The 12,860-nt window shown below is 36.6% G+C and overlaps 1 protein-coding gene across 2 annotated transcripts in view; it reads left to right on the forward strand.

Moving 5' to 3' along the window:
• PDCD6IP (programmed cell death 6 interacting protein) overlaps nucleotides 1-11,727 on the forward strand; it is a 33,500-nt gene extending 21,773 nt beyond the window's left edge. For both annotated transcript variants that reach the window (XM_051610218.1, XM_051610219.1), the window contains exons 8-18: nucleotides 97-319; nucleotides 1,062-1,185; nucleotides 1,905-2,082; nucleotides 2,476-2,587; nucleotides 3,389-3,558; nucleotides 4,328-4,576; nucleotides 5,708-5,842; nucleotides 6,760-6,854; nucleotides 9,570-9,702; nucleotides 10,053-10,279; nucleotides 11,065-11,727. In XM_051610218.1, the coding sequence (XP_051466178.1) occupies nucleotides 97-319; nucleotides 1,062-1,185; nucleotides 1,905-2,082; nucleotides 2,476-2,587; nucleotides 3,389-3,558; nucleotides 4,328-4,576; nucleotides 5,708-5,842; nucleotides 6,760-6,854; nucleotides 9,570-9,702; nucleotides 10,053-10,279; nucleotides 11,065-11,233 (1,815 nt within the window). In that variant the 3' untranslated portion in view covers nucleotides 11,234-11,727. The remainder of the gene's footprint in view (nucleotides 1-96; nucleotides 320-1,061; nucleotides 1,186-1,904; nucleotides 2,083-2,475; nucleotides 2,588-3,388; nucleotides 3,559-4,327; nucleotides 4,577-5,707; nucleotides 5,843-6,759; nucleotides 6,855-9,569; nucleotides 9,703-10,052; nucleotides 10,280-11,064) is intronic.
• The last annotated feature ends 1,133 nt before the right edge of the window (nucleotides 11,728-12,860 follow it).

Here is a 12,860-nt window from a genome sequence, read left to right on the forward strand (position 1 = left end):
ATATGAAAGGGAGAAAGAAATATTAGTATTAACTTTATTTTTTATTTAGTTTTTGTAGCATGTAGTTTAATATAAGTGTATTTTAATTTATTTTAGCATGCAGCAGACTTGGTGAAAACAGTGGCATCTCGTTATGATGAGTACATAAATGTTAAAGATCTGGTTGACAAAATCAACCGTGCACTCACAGCTGCCAAAAAAGACAACGACTTCATCTACCATGACCGGGTTCCTGACCTGAAAGATTTGGAGTCCATTGGAAAAGCTAGTCTTGTGAAGGCAACTCCAGTTGTTGTTCCCCTCAGTCAGAAATTCACTGGTAAGTGAAGTGTGTGGAGTTCACAGGGTAATTGTTACTGTGTGAGACACGTGGCCACCAAAGTTCATTTGTATCATGAAAAAGTAAGCATTTATTTTTCAATTGTATTACGTGTACAGTAGTAGTGTGTTTGTTTTAAAGTGCCATTTGTCTTTTACAGTTTGTTGTTCTACTACTTGATTTAAAAGTACTGGAAGAATAAACCACAGGTTGAAAATCATTATCTGCAGTGTTCCATTCTCTTAAAGATTTTCTCAGATGATCTCAGCAACTGTATTTTCTGTATTAAACCAACCTTTGTATTTTCAGAAGGAACACAGTAAAGAACATAAAAGTATCAAATTGTACAATCCTAACATACCTAGTTGATGGCCTTCCATAAAGCTGAAAAAAATTTTTGGTTGTACAGGGGAGTTCTGGAAAGTGATCCTTCCTCCCTTTCTTGTTTTCTTCCTTTAAAAAAGAAGAATTAGAAGTGAAGCCCTAAGGAAAGCTTGATTTATTGCTACAATTGTTGTCAATATAATGCCTTTAAATTCTTTCTGAATCAATTTCAGTCTCAAAAACTGAAATTTAATCTAAAAACCTGTAGAAATAGATTTTTTTTTTTTAGGCATCTTGAAGAGTAGGGGAGATTTAGATCCATTTCTGTAGTACAATCTGTATGAAGGAGCTGTGAAGCTGTTTGTGTCCTTTTAACTTCACAGTGCATCTTGGGTAATTTATACTACTTTGATTGCAGACCTGTTTGAGAAGATGGTTCCATTGCAAGTTCAGCAGTCTGTGAGTGTTTATAACCAGAGAAAGGCCGACTTAGTAAACCGGTCAATAGCCCAGATGAGAGAAGCCACAAATCTGGCAAATGGGTAAGTATAGCTTCTTGTTAAATTTGTCAAGAGGAGTTGTGGGACAGCCTGTAAACACTGATTGCTTTGCAACCTGCAGACATTCAGCTTACAGCAGTGTTTTGTTTTTTTTTTTTATTAGTGTAAAGTAGGCTGGCAAACTTAAGCCATAGCAGAGATACATAGAGCTACTTCTCTGCAGATGCTAAAACTGAAAGCATATTAAGAACAAATAATATTTTATTTTCTTTAATCTTAGCTTTTAGGAGTCTGAGAATTGCTCAGAAAAAGTTCCAGTTCTGTTAATCTAGAAGAATTTTCATATTCAATGGTCAGGTTGATTGTACCAGTGACTCAATACATTATATTTAAATTTTGTTCTTTAAAAGAAATAATAATAATAAAAGAATATATCGTGATGAAAGTTAGGAATGTAACTCCAAGCAGTTGGTTCTTTATCTGGCAGACAGTTACTGCTGAAAATGTTTGCCATATTTTGTAAGTGCTAAAAGGTTAAGATTGGTTTAGTTTTTTGAGACCTTTGAAACTTCTTTTTGGTGAGGTACACAGTAGGAATGAGTTTAGACTTGTCACGTTAAAATTTCTGTCCAGGAGCTGGTTATACTCTGTTTCTATTGTAATTGACTGTGTGATTGTTTGTTTGGACAGCAATGTTGTTTGTAGGATAAAAGCATCTAATACTACAAACAAGTTGCTGTTTAACCTGTTGACTTTTCCAGTGTGTTGGCTTCCCTCAATCTTCCTGCTGCTATCGAAGATGTTTCTGGTGATACTGTTCCTCAGTCTATTTTGAACAAGTCTAAGTCTGTGATTGAACAGGGGGGAATTCAGACTGTTGATCAGCTGATCAAAGATCTGCCTGAACTGCTACAAAGGAACAAAGAAATTTTAGATGAAGTAAGCTCAGCAACTGCTAATATGAAAACATTCTTAAACTACCACCATGGAACTTTTTCTCTTGAAATGGCAATGGAAAATGTGCATTATCCAAAATGCTCAGAGCTTTAATAGCACTTAAAAATTTATGCCTTTTAAGTGTTTAGTCCATACAGAAACTGGTGCCACATGAGGATATTCCCTTACAAGTATTTTGGTTTTAAAATTGGTGGTGGGGGAAGCTTTCTAAAGAAATTCGGGTGATCTGTGCCTTTCATGCCTGTCTTTTATTTGCCAGTGTAAGTTTAGAAAAGATGTATAAGCATTCTCTGTGTTTTCTACACAAGCTGGGTATTTTGTGGCTATTTCGTGTTTAGAATGGCTTATAATGCATGTAATGTGTTACTGTTGTAGTCACTGAGATTATTAGATGAAGAAGAAACTACAGACAATGACCTGAGAGCAAAATTCAAAGAACGCTGGCAGAGAACACCTTCCAATGAACTCTATAAGACCTTAAGGGCAGGTAAGGTCTTATGTTTCGTGCTTTGGATTCTGGGGATGCTTTAATAATGTCCATCCTCATTGTGTAAAATAAAGTAGTTTTCAGTGCTCTGTTACTGTCTTGAAAGATACAAATTTCAGTTTAGGAGAGTTGATGCCAAAATATCCTTATTACAATCTGCACCATTGTTTGGAGTTGAGACATTATGTGGTAGCAAAGAATTGGATGCTGCTTTTGCACCCCTGGAGTGCACGTGCATGGTAAACTTTCATAAAGCTTATGTAGTGAAAAGTGGCTGCCCTCCAAAGAATCTGGTTGCAATTACCTCTGAAATACTTCAGTGTGTTTTTCTTTGTATATTAACATCTTTTTTATAATTTCCTATTGAGGTGTTACTCTCTCTTTGGTGTTTTGTTTGTTTTTTTCTCAAGCAGTTAGTCAAACTACTTAAGGCCATAACTAGAGCATATTTTCTGTGCACTTAATATGTGTTGTTTGGAAGCTGACAGGGGACTGATACTTTTGCCTTAGTTTGGCAAAGTTACAGGGGTTTAAATATTGGAAGAAGCTCAAACCAGTGTTCATTCATACACTTGTATGCTTGTCTGGAGAATTAATATAGGTGCCTAGTTCATGCACTATTTAAAGCAGAACTTAGGAAGCTTAAGTTTCATTTATAAGTCTTAATAACTTCATAATATTTAGGCTTATAAAAATGTAGGAAGTCTTGCTCTGAGAAGCATGAAATCTGCTCTGGTGCAAGATTTAGATAAAACAAGCTTTGATTCTATATAAACACCCATTTTTTCTTCCCACCACCAGAGGGAGCCAATTACCATAATATTTTGAATAAAGCTGTGCAAGCGGATGGCCAAGTTAAGGAGCGTTACCAGTCTCACCGGGACACGATTGCCCTTCTGTGCAAGCCAGAGGCAGAGCTGAACGCGGCCATTCCTTCTGCCAACCCAGCAAAAACATTACAAGGAAGTGAGGTAACACACTGTAGCTTGTCTCTTTATTTTGAATGGAAGTGCTATTCATTTAACAAAGTAAAATTACATTAATTGGTGTGGAAGCTAATCCTTATCTGCCCTTTTTTTTCTGTCACAATGCAGCAGGTAACTGACATTTGGAGAAGAAGTTGTCTTTTTGTGTAAAATCTGCTTGAGTATAGTTTGTTACACTTAGTTTGAACAAGTTCAGTTGCTACGGCCAGCAAGACTGGTTCACTGTTATAAAAGGAGCAATCCTGGATGAATATTTCTGTTATGTAGGGTGGTGGGGTGTAGTGCTGAGGTTCCTGGGGCAAATAAACAATGTAAAAGACGTGGCCTAGTGTTTTAAAGTTTTTGGCAATTACACCAACTTGCTCTCCAAGAAACTAATGGCTTATCTACAGCAATATGATTAATTTTCTCATAGCGTTGATATCAAGTAAGTCAGTTTGACTTACTTTAAAAAAAATCTTATTAGAATCTGTTTGATCAGTTAAAAAAATAGATTTAAAAATGTTTGTAAGAATTCAGTGTTTTTAGAGGAAGTTAATCTTCAGAGAAGAATATATCATGAGAAATGCTTGAAGATCTTTGTTTTTTTGCATTTTGCCCTGGTTTGTCATTTTAAACACAAATTTATAAACAAATGTTTATGCAGTAGTGTTGCCAGCATTGGGGAGGAGTGCAAGATGGAAACAAACAATAGAGTGTACTTCTGCAATAAATTCCCTAAACATGCTAACTTCTGACAACTTTTATTGCCTAGGTTGTTAATGTCTTAAGAACTTTGCTGGCCAATCTGGATGAGGTTAAGAAGGAGAGGGAACAGCTGGAAAATGACCTGAAATCTGTAAATTTTGACATGACAAGCAAATTCCTGACTGCACTTGCGCAGGATGGTGCTATAAATGAGGAGGCTATCTCTGTGACTGAATTGGACAGAATTTATGGAAGTTACACACAGAAAGTGCAAGAGTCCTTAAAAAAGCAGGAAGAACTTCTCAAAAATGTTCAGGTACAACACATTGTATGTCTTCCTCTTGAACTAAGGAGCAACAATTCTTCTACCTCTTCAGTGCTTTAGAAATCTCACTTGGCTTTCTACTGTTTTGCTTGTTACTCTGTCCTAGGCCAGTTGATAATCCTTTACTCCTCTTATCACTGAAGAAATACAGGGATGATCTTGCTTACTGGAAAGAAATGTGAATTTTTAGCAGACTGTCCCAGAGCTCTAGTGTAAATTCTCTTGGCCCAATTCTGCATGTAGCTTTGCTCTTTCAAGAAGCCTAACTGGTGCATTAAGAAGTTTTTGGTTTTGTTGTTTTCCCCTTATCCCATCTTAATGCTTCTTTCTGGGATAACAGGAAACCTGTCATTACTGTCTACTAAAAGACATTATAAGTCTCTGAAATATGTTTTTGTTTATTCAAAATTGCTATTTACAATGTGCTTGACTCCCAGCATGTGCAAAGCTCATCAAAGTAAAAATTAATGAGAATTTCTCAGAGTCGATTTATAAAATCAGTCTTAATTTGTCTGTAGCTCTAGACACAGGTACCTGAAACATCTGGTCAAATCTTGATGGATGTTACTTTGATGTTTGAATGTCCTGGAGTTCAAGTTTGGTTGCTTCTGGCAGCTGAAGTAGTCTTTTTAAGTTTGCTTGTTTGTTTATTTTCCCAAAAGATATGAGATGTAGGTGATCCTTCTGTAAGTTATTTTCTTCCATGTCCTTTTAATAGCTTGCTGTTATCAGCCAAACTTAAGGTAGCACTTCTTTAAAACATACTAACTTTCAGTATGATTTTATGAATATCAATGGGGGGTAGTACAGGAGAGAGCCTAATTAGTATAGCATGTGAAAGAGAGTCTGCAGTATGAAGTAGAGAATTAGCTGAAGGCAGCCCACAACAGAACAGATAATTAGCTGCTACCTGCTGCCAGTGAGTTAATTTATGTATAGTTCTGAAATAGCCAGACAGCAGGTGTCGAGAAGTACAGTGTGTGGATGGAAGGTGAAGAAAGGTAGGTATTGGGAAAAGGGAGTAGAAACAATGAGTGAGAGGTAAAAAGCCAAAGGTACCGAATCTTATATGGGACTAGCTTGCATTATTTTCACTGCTTGTTTTTTTTCCCTTCTTCTAAGAATGCACACCAGGATTTTTCAAAGATGAAACAATCAAACAATGAATCTAACTTAAGAGAAGAAGTTTTGAAGAACTTAGCGGTAGCAAATGACAACTTTGTGGAACTTGTAGCCAATTTAAAAGAAGGTACAAAGGTATGGTAATGTTTAAGGGATCGGAAGAACTTTTTTATTTACAAAATAAGACAACAATCAAAAACTCATAATAAACTTTGCAGACATGATAGATGAGAGGTACATTTTTGAGGATTTTACTACTGAAGTGAGGACAGTGAGTTGCTTGAATGTTGATTGTTTTGAGAGCTGTGAAAGGCTTGTTTGTTCCTATCTAAAAAGTAAGCTTTTTGATGAAGTGGTTTATATTAAAATAGGGAAAAAGTGTTAATTACAGCTGAACTGATGCTGAAGTACCCAGATGAGCCATTTTATCTCAGGAATTCTTTCATCTGTTCTCCCATGGTATTTAATCACCTTATCAAATTTGTGTTTTATATACTCCTAATGCATACATGAAGAGAGATGAAGAGAGATGAAGAGAGCTTTATTTAGCTTGCCTTTTTTGATCTGGGCTTCTGAAAGGTGTCTTATTGCTTTTGTATTAAGTACTGTTTGCTGGTTTATTGATAGCTCACTAGAGGAAAACAAAATAAAACTCTGAAATGCTATACAAATTAAATGCTTGAAGCTGACTGAAGTCAGTAAGATTAAGAAAGGAAAAAAATTACCCTTTAAAAATAAATATTTACTTACCATAAGTGATCTAGTTTTGTTATGGTTGTAATAAGTTTTCTAGTTGTCTTAAACTATTTTTGTATCTGTGCACACACACACATATATAAAAACTACAACAAAATTGTATGATATTGCAGGGATGGACAAGAGCTGACTAATATTTGTTTTTGAACACAAAGTAAAATGCACTAGGGAACTTCAAAGGAATGGCAGGTTCTGGGCACTGTAATAATACAGTGCCTATAACTGGATCAGTATGTAGAAATATGCTAGCATGGAGTCTGAAAGTATTGAGCATGATGTTTTTTTTTCTTCACCAGTTTTACAATGAGTTGACAGAAATCCTGCTGAAATTCCAAAATAAATGCAGTGATATTGTCTTTGCCCGCAAGACTGAAAGAGATGAACTGCTCAAGTAAGATTTCAGTTTTTTGTTTAAGCTTTGCTGAAACAATTAAGTATTTATCAGAAACTAATTTCCAGGGACATGTGTATTATGATACTTGATGAAATGAGAAAGGAAGAATAGGAGTGTTAAGACTATCCCCTCTTCTTTTCCATAATGCTAACCTCACTCTGCCTTCCTCTAATAAACTAGGAAAGGTGATAGGACAAAGAAATGGGAAAAATCTACTTTGAAGTCTGCTGTGTTGTGCCTGTATGCAGTTCAGCAAGAACCAATTTCATCTTACCATGATTTCACTCTCAGTTCTTTTTGGCATATGCCTGTTAATAATTTTATTTTATTCTTTCCTGTGAGGAACTTCTCATTTCTGCACCTTTCTCCTGTTGTCATTTTGGTTTGAGAAATTAGAGAGATGCTTCGTATATAATACTTTTCAGTGTGCCCAGTGTTATGGGGGAAAATGCTGGTATTCTACCTCTGCTCCCTAGCCTGATCTAGTGTGATATTTTATCTATGTTGAGATATCTGGGCTGCCTACACTGAATGGGGAGAGAAGTAGATTTAATCCCTCTTGTGACAGGAAGTTTTTGATGTTGCCATTGTCCTGCACATGTGATCAGGCTAATACAGTATGCTGCAGCCATGAGTTTTAAGTTCTTGAGGAAGGAGTAACTGAAGAGGCTTGCCTTTCGATTGGTATTTTTTAGCAAAGCATGTAGCTTTTTTAAAAAAGGGCTAGTTGTAACTAAAGTTTTGGTTGGTTAAACTGCGGTGGCTCTGTGCACATACCACGTTGTGAATGGGATGCTCCGCCCTCAGGTTTTACCTTTCCTAACTTCATCCGTTTGTGGAATTTGTTCTTTTTCATTGGGTATTGTGCTTGTAAAATAATTAGTAGTGAGTATGCAGCCCCTTCCACTTCTCTTCCACTTGATACATTCATGCAATTTGGAAGCTGTAGGCTGTCTTACCAAGGCTTAGGTCTGAATATATAGGATCTCTAATACGTTAAGGTTCAGTGTTAAATCTGTAGGTTTAGTGTTGGTATAAAATTCAGTTGAATCATGCCATGCTATCTTTTACTGCCTCATGTGTTAACTGTTCACTGACATGAAGCCCTATCAAGGTTAGGGTCGGATTTGGGATATTTGTACTACATGTCTACAAAATGTTTTTCTCATTCAACCCACAGTTTGAGTGAATAAAATGTCTTTTGCCACTGTCCCCCCCAACCCCCATATTGACTGTGGGCTGTATCTTCACTTAGTGAAAAGAAATATGTATAGGTGGTCCCTCATTTAGAGCTAGAAATAGATTTTTATTTTCCCCACATGGTGATTTAGTTTTAGTAGTGTTTTAAGCTTCACATTTAGTATGTTTGGTCACTTGATGGTCAAAATACATATTACTGTGAATAGTACCAGTGTTATGTAAGCCTTTGCAGCATGATTTTAAGAAGACAGTTGTTTCTTCCACCCCTTTTGTTTTTGTTAGTTTCAGTAAAATGTAGTGTTGAGCAGTTAATTTACTACCTGCAACAAATAGTTTGAGAGATACATATGCATATGTAACAGAGCATCAGGACATTATTTCCTGCTTTTTTCCCATTATTCTTTTGTACTGCAGGGGTAACTGTAAGCAGAGTTTTCTTGGAGATTTTAGTTCAGTACCAAGTTTCTACAAAAGTTGGCAGGTTTGTTCTCCTTCTTTGGAGCTCACCTTTACATGCCATATAGTAGGAGCCTAACTAACTGAGTATCTTTGTCCATCTCCCCTGTCTTTTGTTTCAGAATGCCAGATACCAAGTTCTGGCTGTTACTTATTGCTCACCTATCATTTTTATGCAAAATTGTATGAAATTTTAAATGCTTCCTGCAGTCTCTCTGAGGAATCTGCCCAATTTCAAATATTGAATCCTTGCATGGAGAAATGCACTACATTCCTCTGAAAATGGGACTTAGAACTGCTTCTTTGGAGTTTTCATGACAAGCTGACTGTAAAATTATGCTGTTTAATGGCACCTTGTAATACAACATGACACCAAAGCTTCCTTGTATCTTACCAAATACCTTACCAAGAGTAATTCCAACAGTAAAAGTAACCAAATAGAGACTTGAAAGCTCATGTTTGGAGGCATTCAGATTTTTACCAGGGATTTTTTTCATGTTGTTTACCCAGACATAAATGATATTGCAGACCCTTTTTTCTTTTTTCTTTTTTTTTTTTTTTTGGTAAACAGTTCTGTTAGATGTATGGTATTTCCATGCAATATTATTTAATTTCAGGCAGTTTGTAAGCACTCTGACATTACTCTCCTTGTGCATTTGAACATCTGTGTATCTGACAAAATTACTGAAATGTATTTTTATCCTTTTCCATAGCCTTGAGGTTTCCTTAGGTTCTCAGTAAAGCTTTCAAGTTGCTAAATGTTCTGACTACTCTAAAATTTCTAAACCCAAAACTTTTGGCTAATTCAGTGATCGATTCCCAGTATTGAGTTGGAAGTTCAAGACAGTATTAGAAAAGAAATGCAACAGTTATTCAGAGGACTGGCTGGAGTATTGTTTCTGTGGAAGTGATTTGGACTCCAAATTTAGTTTGAGCTAGCTCAGTGATCATGTTTGAAATAATAGATTTAGTCTGTTGCATCTTTTTAGCTTGGCTTGCAGAAGTATCAAACAAATAATTCTTAAGCTAAGCTGTATGTTTACTTGTTTTTAATAGAGATTTGCAGCAAAGCATTGCTAGGGAACCCAGTGCTCCTTCTATTCCTTTGCCTACATACCAGACCACATCAGCTGGAGGAACCAAGCCTGCTGCATCGTCAACTCCTACTCCAGCACCCAGAACCATGGTGGTAAATATATGCTATGGAATTAGTGGGTTGAACATAGAAGGCTCATTCTATGGAACTGCAAACTGTTCTGCATTGTGTGTATATCACTCCTTAGGGCATGGATGTATTTGGAAATGTGTTGAAGTGAGATAAAGGACAAAGTCTAAAGTTTTTGCAGAGAGATACAGTCTGTACTATTGGTGTTCATAACGAATAGATTTGAAATGGAAAGTTTATTGCTTTTTTTAGATACTTTGCAGAGTAAATATAGAATGTCTGTGTAAAGTGAAAATAAAAAGTCACATAGCCATGACTTTTGATTCCAAAACACTCAGAAGGAAGCTCCAGCTTAATTAACTTTCTCTCATTAGGGGACTAAACCACAGCCACCAGCACGGCCACCACCACCAGTGATTTCTGCAGCAAGCAGTTCCTCTTCAGCAACAGCACCATCTGGAACACCTGCAGCTGCTGCTCCTCCTGCTGCAGCTCCTGTTGTTGCTCCTGCTCCTATTCCAGGAGCCAGTGCACCTGCAGCAAACACTGCACCTTCACAGGCACAGGGACCTCCTTACCCGACTTATCCAGGTTACCCAGGGTAGGCAATTCTTTGTTATTCCATTATCTAAAAACACTTGTTTGTTGCATGTGACGTTTTAAAACCAGTTAGTGCTATAATTGAGGTCATGTTTAGTGTTTGAGGCAAACTTGTGTTTTGTGGTTTGTTTTTTTTTTAATTTTAATAATGTAATTCTTTTTTAAATAACTTGCTGGTACCTTTTATGGGAGTGTTCATGTTAGGTTTTTGTAGTTCGGCTTTTTTAAAGGAGAAGTAGGATAGGAATGCAGTTCCTTAACTGTGGTTTATGGACTATTGCCAGCCTTTGCATAATCGGTTGGTGCTGTTTATCTCCAGAGTGTTGGCATATCTCATTTTTCGAATCTTGGTCTCTTGCTAAAGATGATGAAAAATACAGAAAAATATCCAGTTGAGTAGTGTGCTTTGTTCTGATGCTTTTTTCCATCTTTCTGGAGTGATTGTGAGGAATTGAAGGCAGATGCTCTCTCCTTCAGTAGCAGGCTCAGCAAATGTTAAAATATGTACAATGATATTAAGCATAGGAGAACCAATTTAGATCAGTGCTAGTTCCAGCAAGTTGCCTTTACTCCACCTTCTGTCTGCATTTCTGTTCCATGCATTATCATTTTTTGTCGTGTTTGATTCTTGAAAGTTACCACTCTTCCTGCTGCACAAAAAGGAAAATGAAAGCGTTTGAAGTGATTGCGTATCTTTTTGTATCTATTAATAAGTTGTTATTTGCAAATTAACATAATCAGTGTTCTACAACTAAAGTATGCTTTTTGTCCCCCCCTCTCACATAGGTATTGCCAGATGCCAATGCCGATGGGCTATAATCCATACTTGTATGGTCAGTATAATCTGCCATATGCGCCCTCACCTGTGTATCAAAACCCTGGACAAGCACCATATCCAACACCTCAACAACCTGGATACCCTTTTCCTCAACAGCCTTATTACCCTCAGCCATAATGTACCTGCAAAGAAGTTTTGCTTGTTAAAATTTGGGAAAAATTGGCAATAAGCATACTAAAACTTTTAGCTTCAGTTAATGTACCATACTGGACTCTTTGCGGTCTATAACTTCTGTTTATTGTTAACTGCTCCAAAATGTCTAGATCAGTTTTTGATGACATTAAACACTTTGAAAGATCTGATGCAGTGGTTTAGACTGTAGACTAATGCTGGAGTTAGAGCCTAATTCAGTGGTCTGAAACTGTACACTACATCTTGGCTAGACAAAAATGTTTCTTTGCAAAGATCCTTTAAGTAATAAATGGGTTCAGATGAGAAAAATGAAGCAGTGCGTGCACTGGGTCTGGTACATTCTATGGAACCGTATAGCATTTCCTTCTATACTCTTGGTTTGTATTTTTTTGAGTTTAGTTGAAATATCCTATTTTGTCTAATAATCAAGGCCTTGTAAATCATCAATAAAATAATAAATTACTTAAGAATGGTTTAAACACTTGGCATTCTTATTGCCGTAAAAATGTGGTTTGTGTGTCTGTAGATTCTTTCGTGTGTCCCTTGTCTTGCATAACGTAAAGATAACTTATCAAGTGTTTAGCCTTACAACTCAATTTCCACCTCTTTTCCTTGATTCTGTATTTCTGTAACAGAATCTGTAATTAATCATTTAAGTGTTGGTAGATTAAGTCTTATAGGTAGAATTTTCCTGTAACTTTGAAGTTTATTGAACTAAAATCTGTTAATCGCTGTTTTAAAAGAATAGTTGCTCTTATCTCCAGAATACTGCTTAAAACAAGGGCAATTGGGGTCCCTCTTACAGGACCCTGTAACCCGTGGGTTGATCTAATCCATGTTTTCCAAAGAAATGTTGATCAGAAATGTGTTATGGCTTAAAATAGGGCAGTTATTGATTGTTGGAGCTTTTCAGATTCTGATTTTAAATTATTTATTTTTTCCCTTGAGAAAAACCGATGTATTCCCTCAGGGAGCTTGTTATCAGTGGAGAAACTTTTTTTGTTCTGGTGGGAGAAAAAAAATTGTCTTGTTAATTAAAGCACATTGAATGTTTACTTTTGGATCCATCTTCTCAAGGGATTAATAACCTTGCACTACATTTTGCATCACATAGTGAAGAATATGTTTGTGCTTAATGGCTTCTACCAAATATTTGCTAATGATCTTTGTCTTTTTTTATTTTAAGCGTACTTGTCTTGTGAGGGACTCTCCATTCCTTTACCCCTTGACATGAGTTACTTGGTCCTGTGGGACAGTTAATTGCCTGAGCGCACGATGTTCTGTCCTTACAGAGTAGCTATCACAATACCTACGTTAAATGTTGCTGCTTTGTTTTTCTATTTAAGTGCCTGATGAAAATACTGAGGTATATTTTACTGTAGGGGTTTAGGGAGTGCCAGTTACTGTAGCATCTGGGTAGAAACCTCACTAGATCTTGAATACTCTTCCTCATGAAGAAGGCAGCAGACATAATCCATTTGACAAGCTCCTTTCTTTCTGTCTCAAGTTCTTGCTATGCGATCGCTCCGTTACTTTGTGAAGACTCCTTGTCTTTCATTCTCCCTTATCCCCAGAGAAAATGCAGATCAAAAGGTAAAAGTAAGCGTCCCTT

This window comes from Apus apus, chromosome 2 (genome assembly GCF_020740795.1).
Source record: "Apus apus isolate bApuApu2 chromosome 2, bApuApu2.pri.cur, whole genome shotgun sequence".
Taxonomy (NCBI): domain Eukaryota; kingdom Metazoa; phylum Chordata; class Aves; order Apodiformes; family Apodidae; genus Apus; species Apus apus.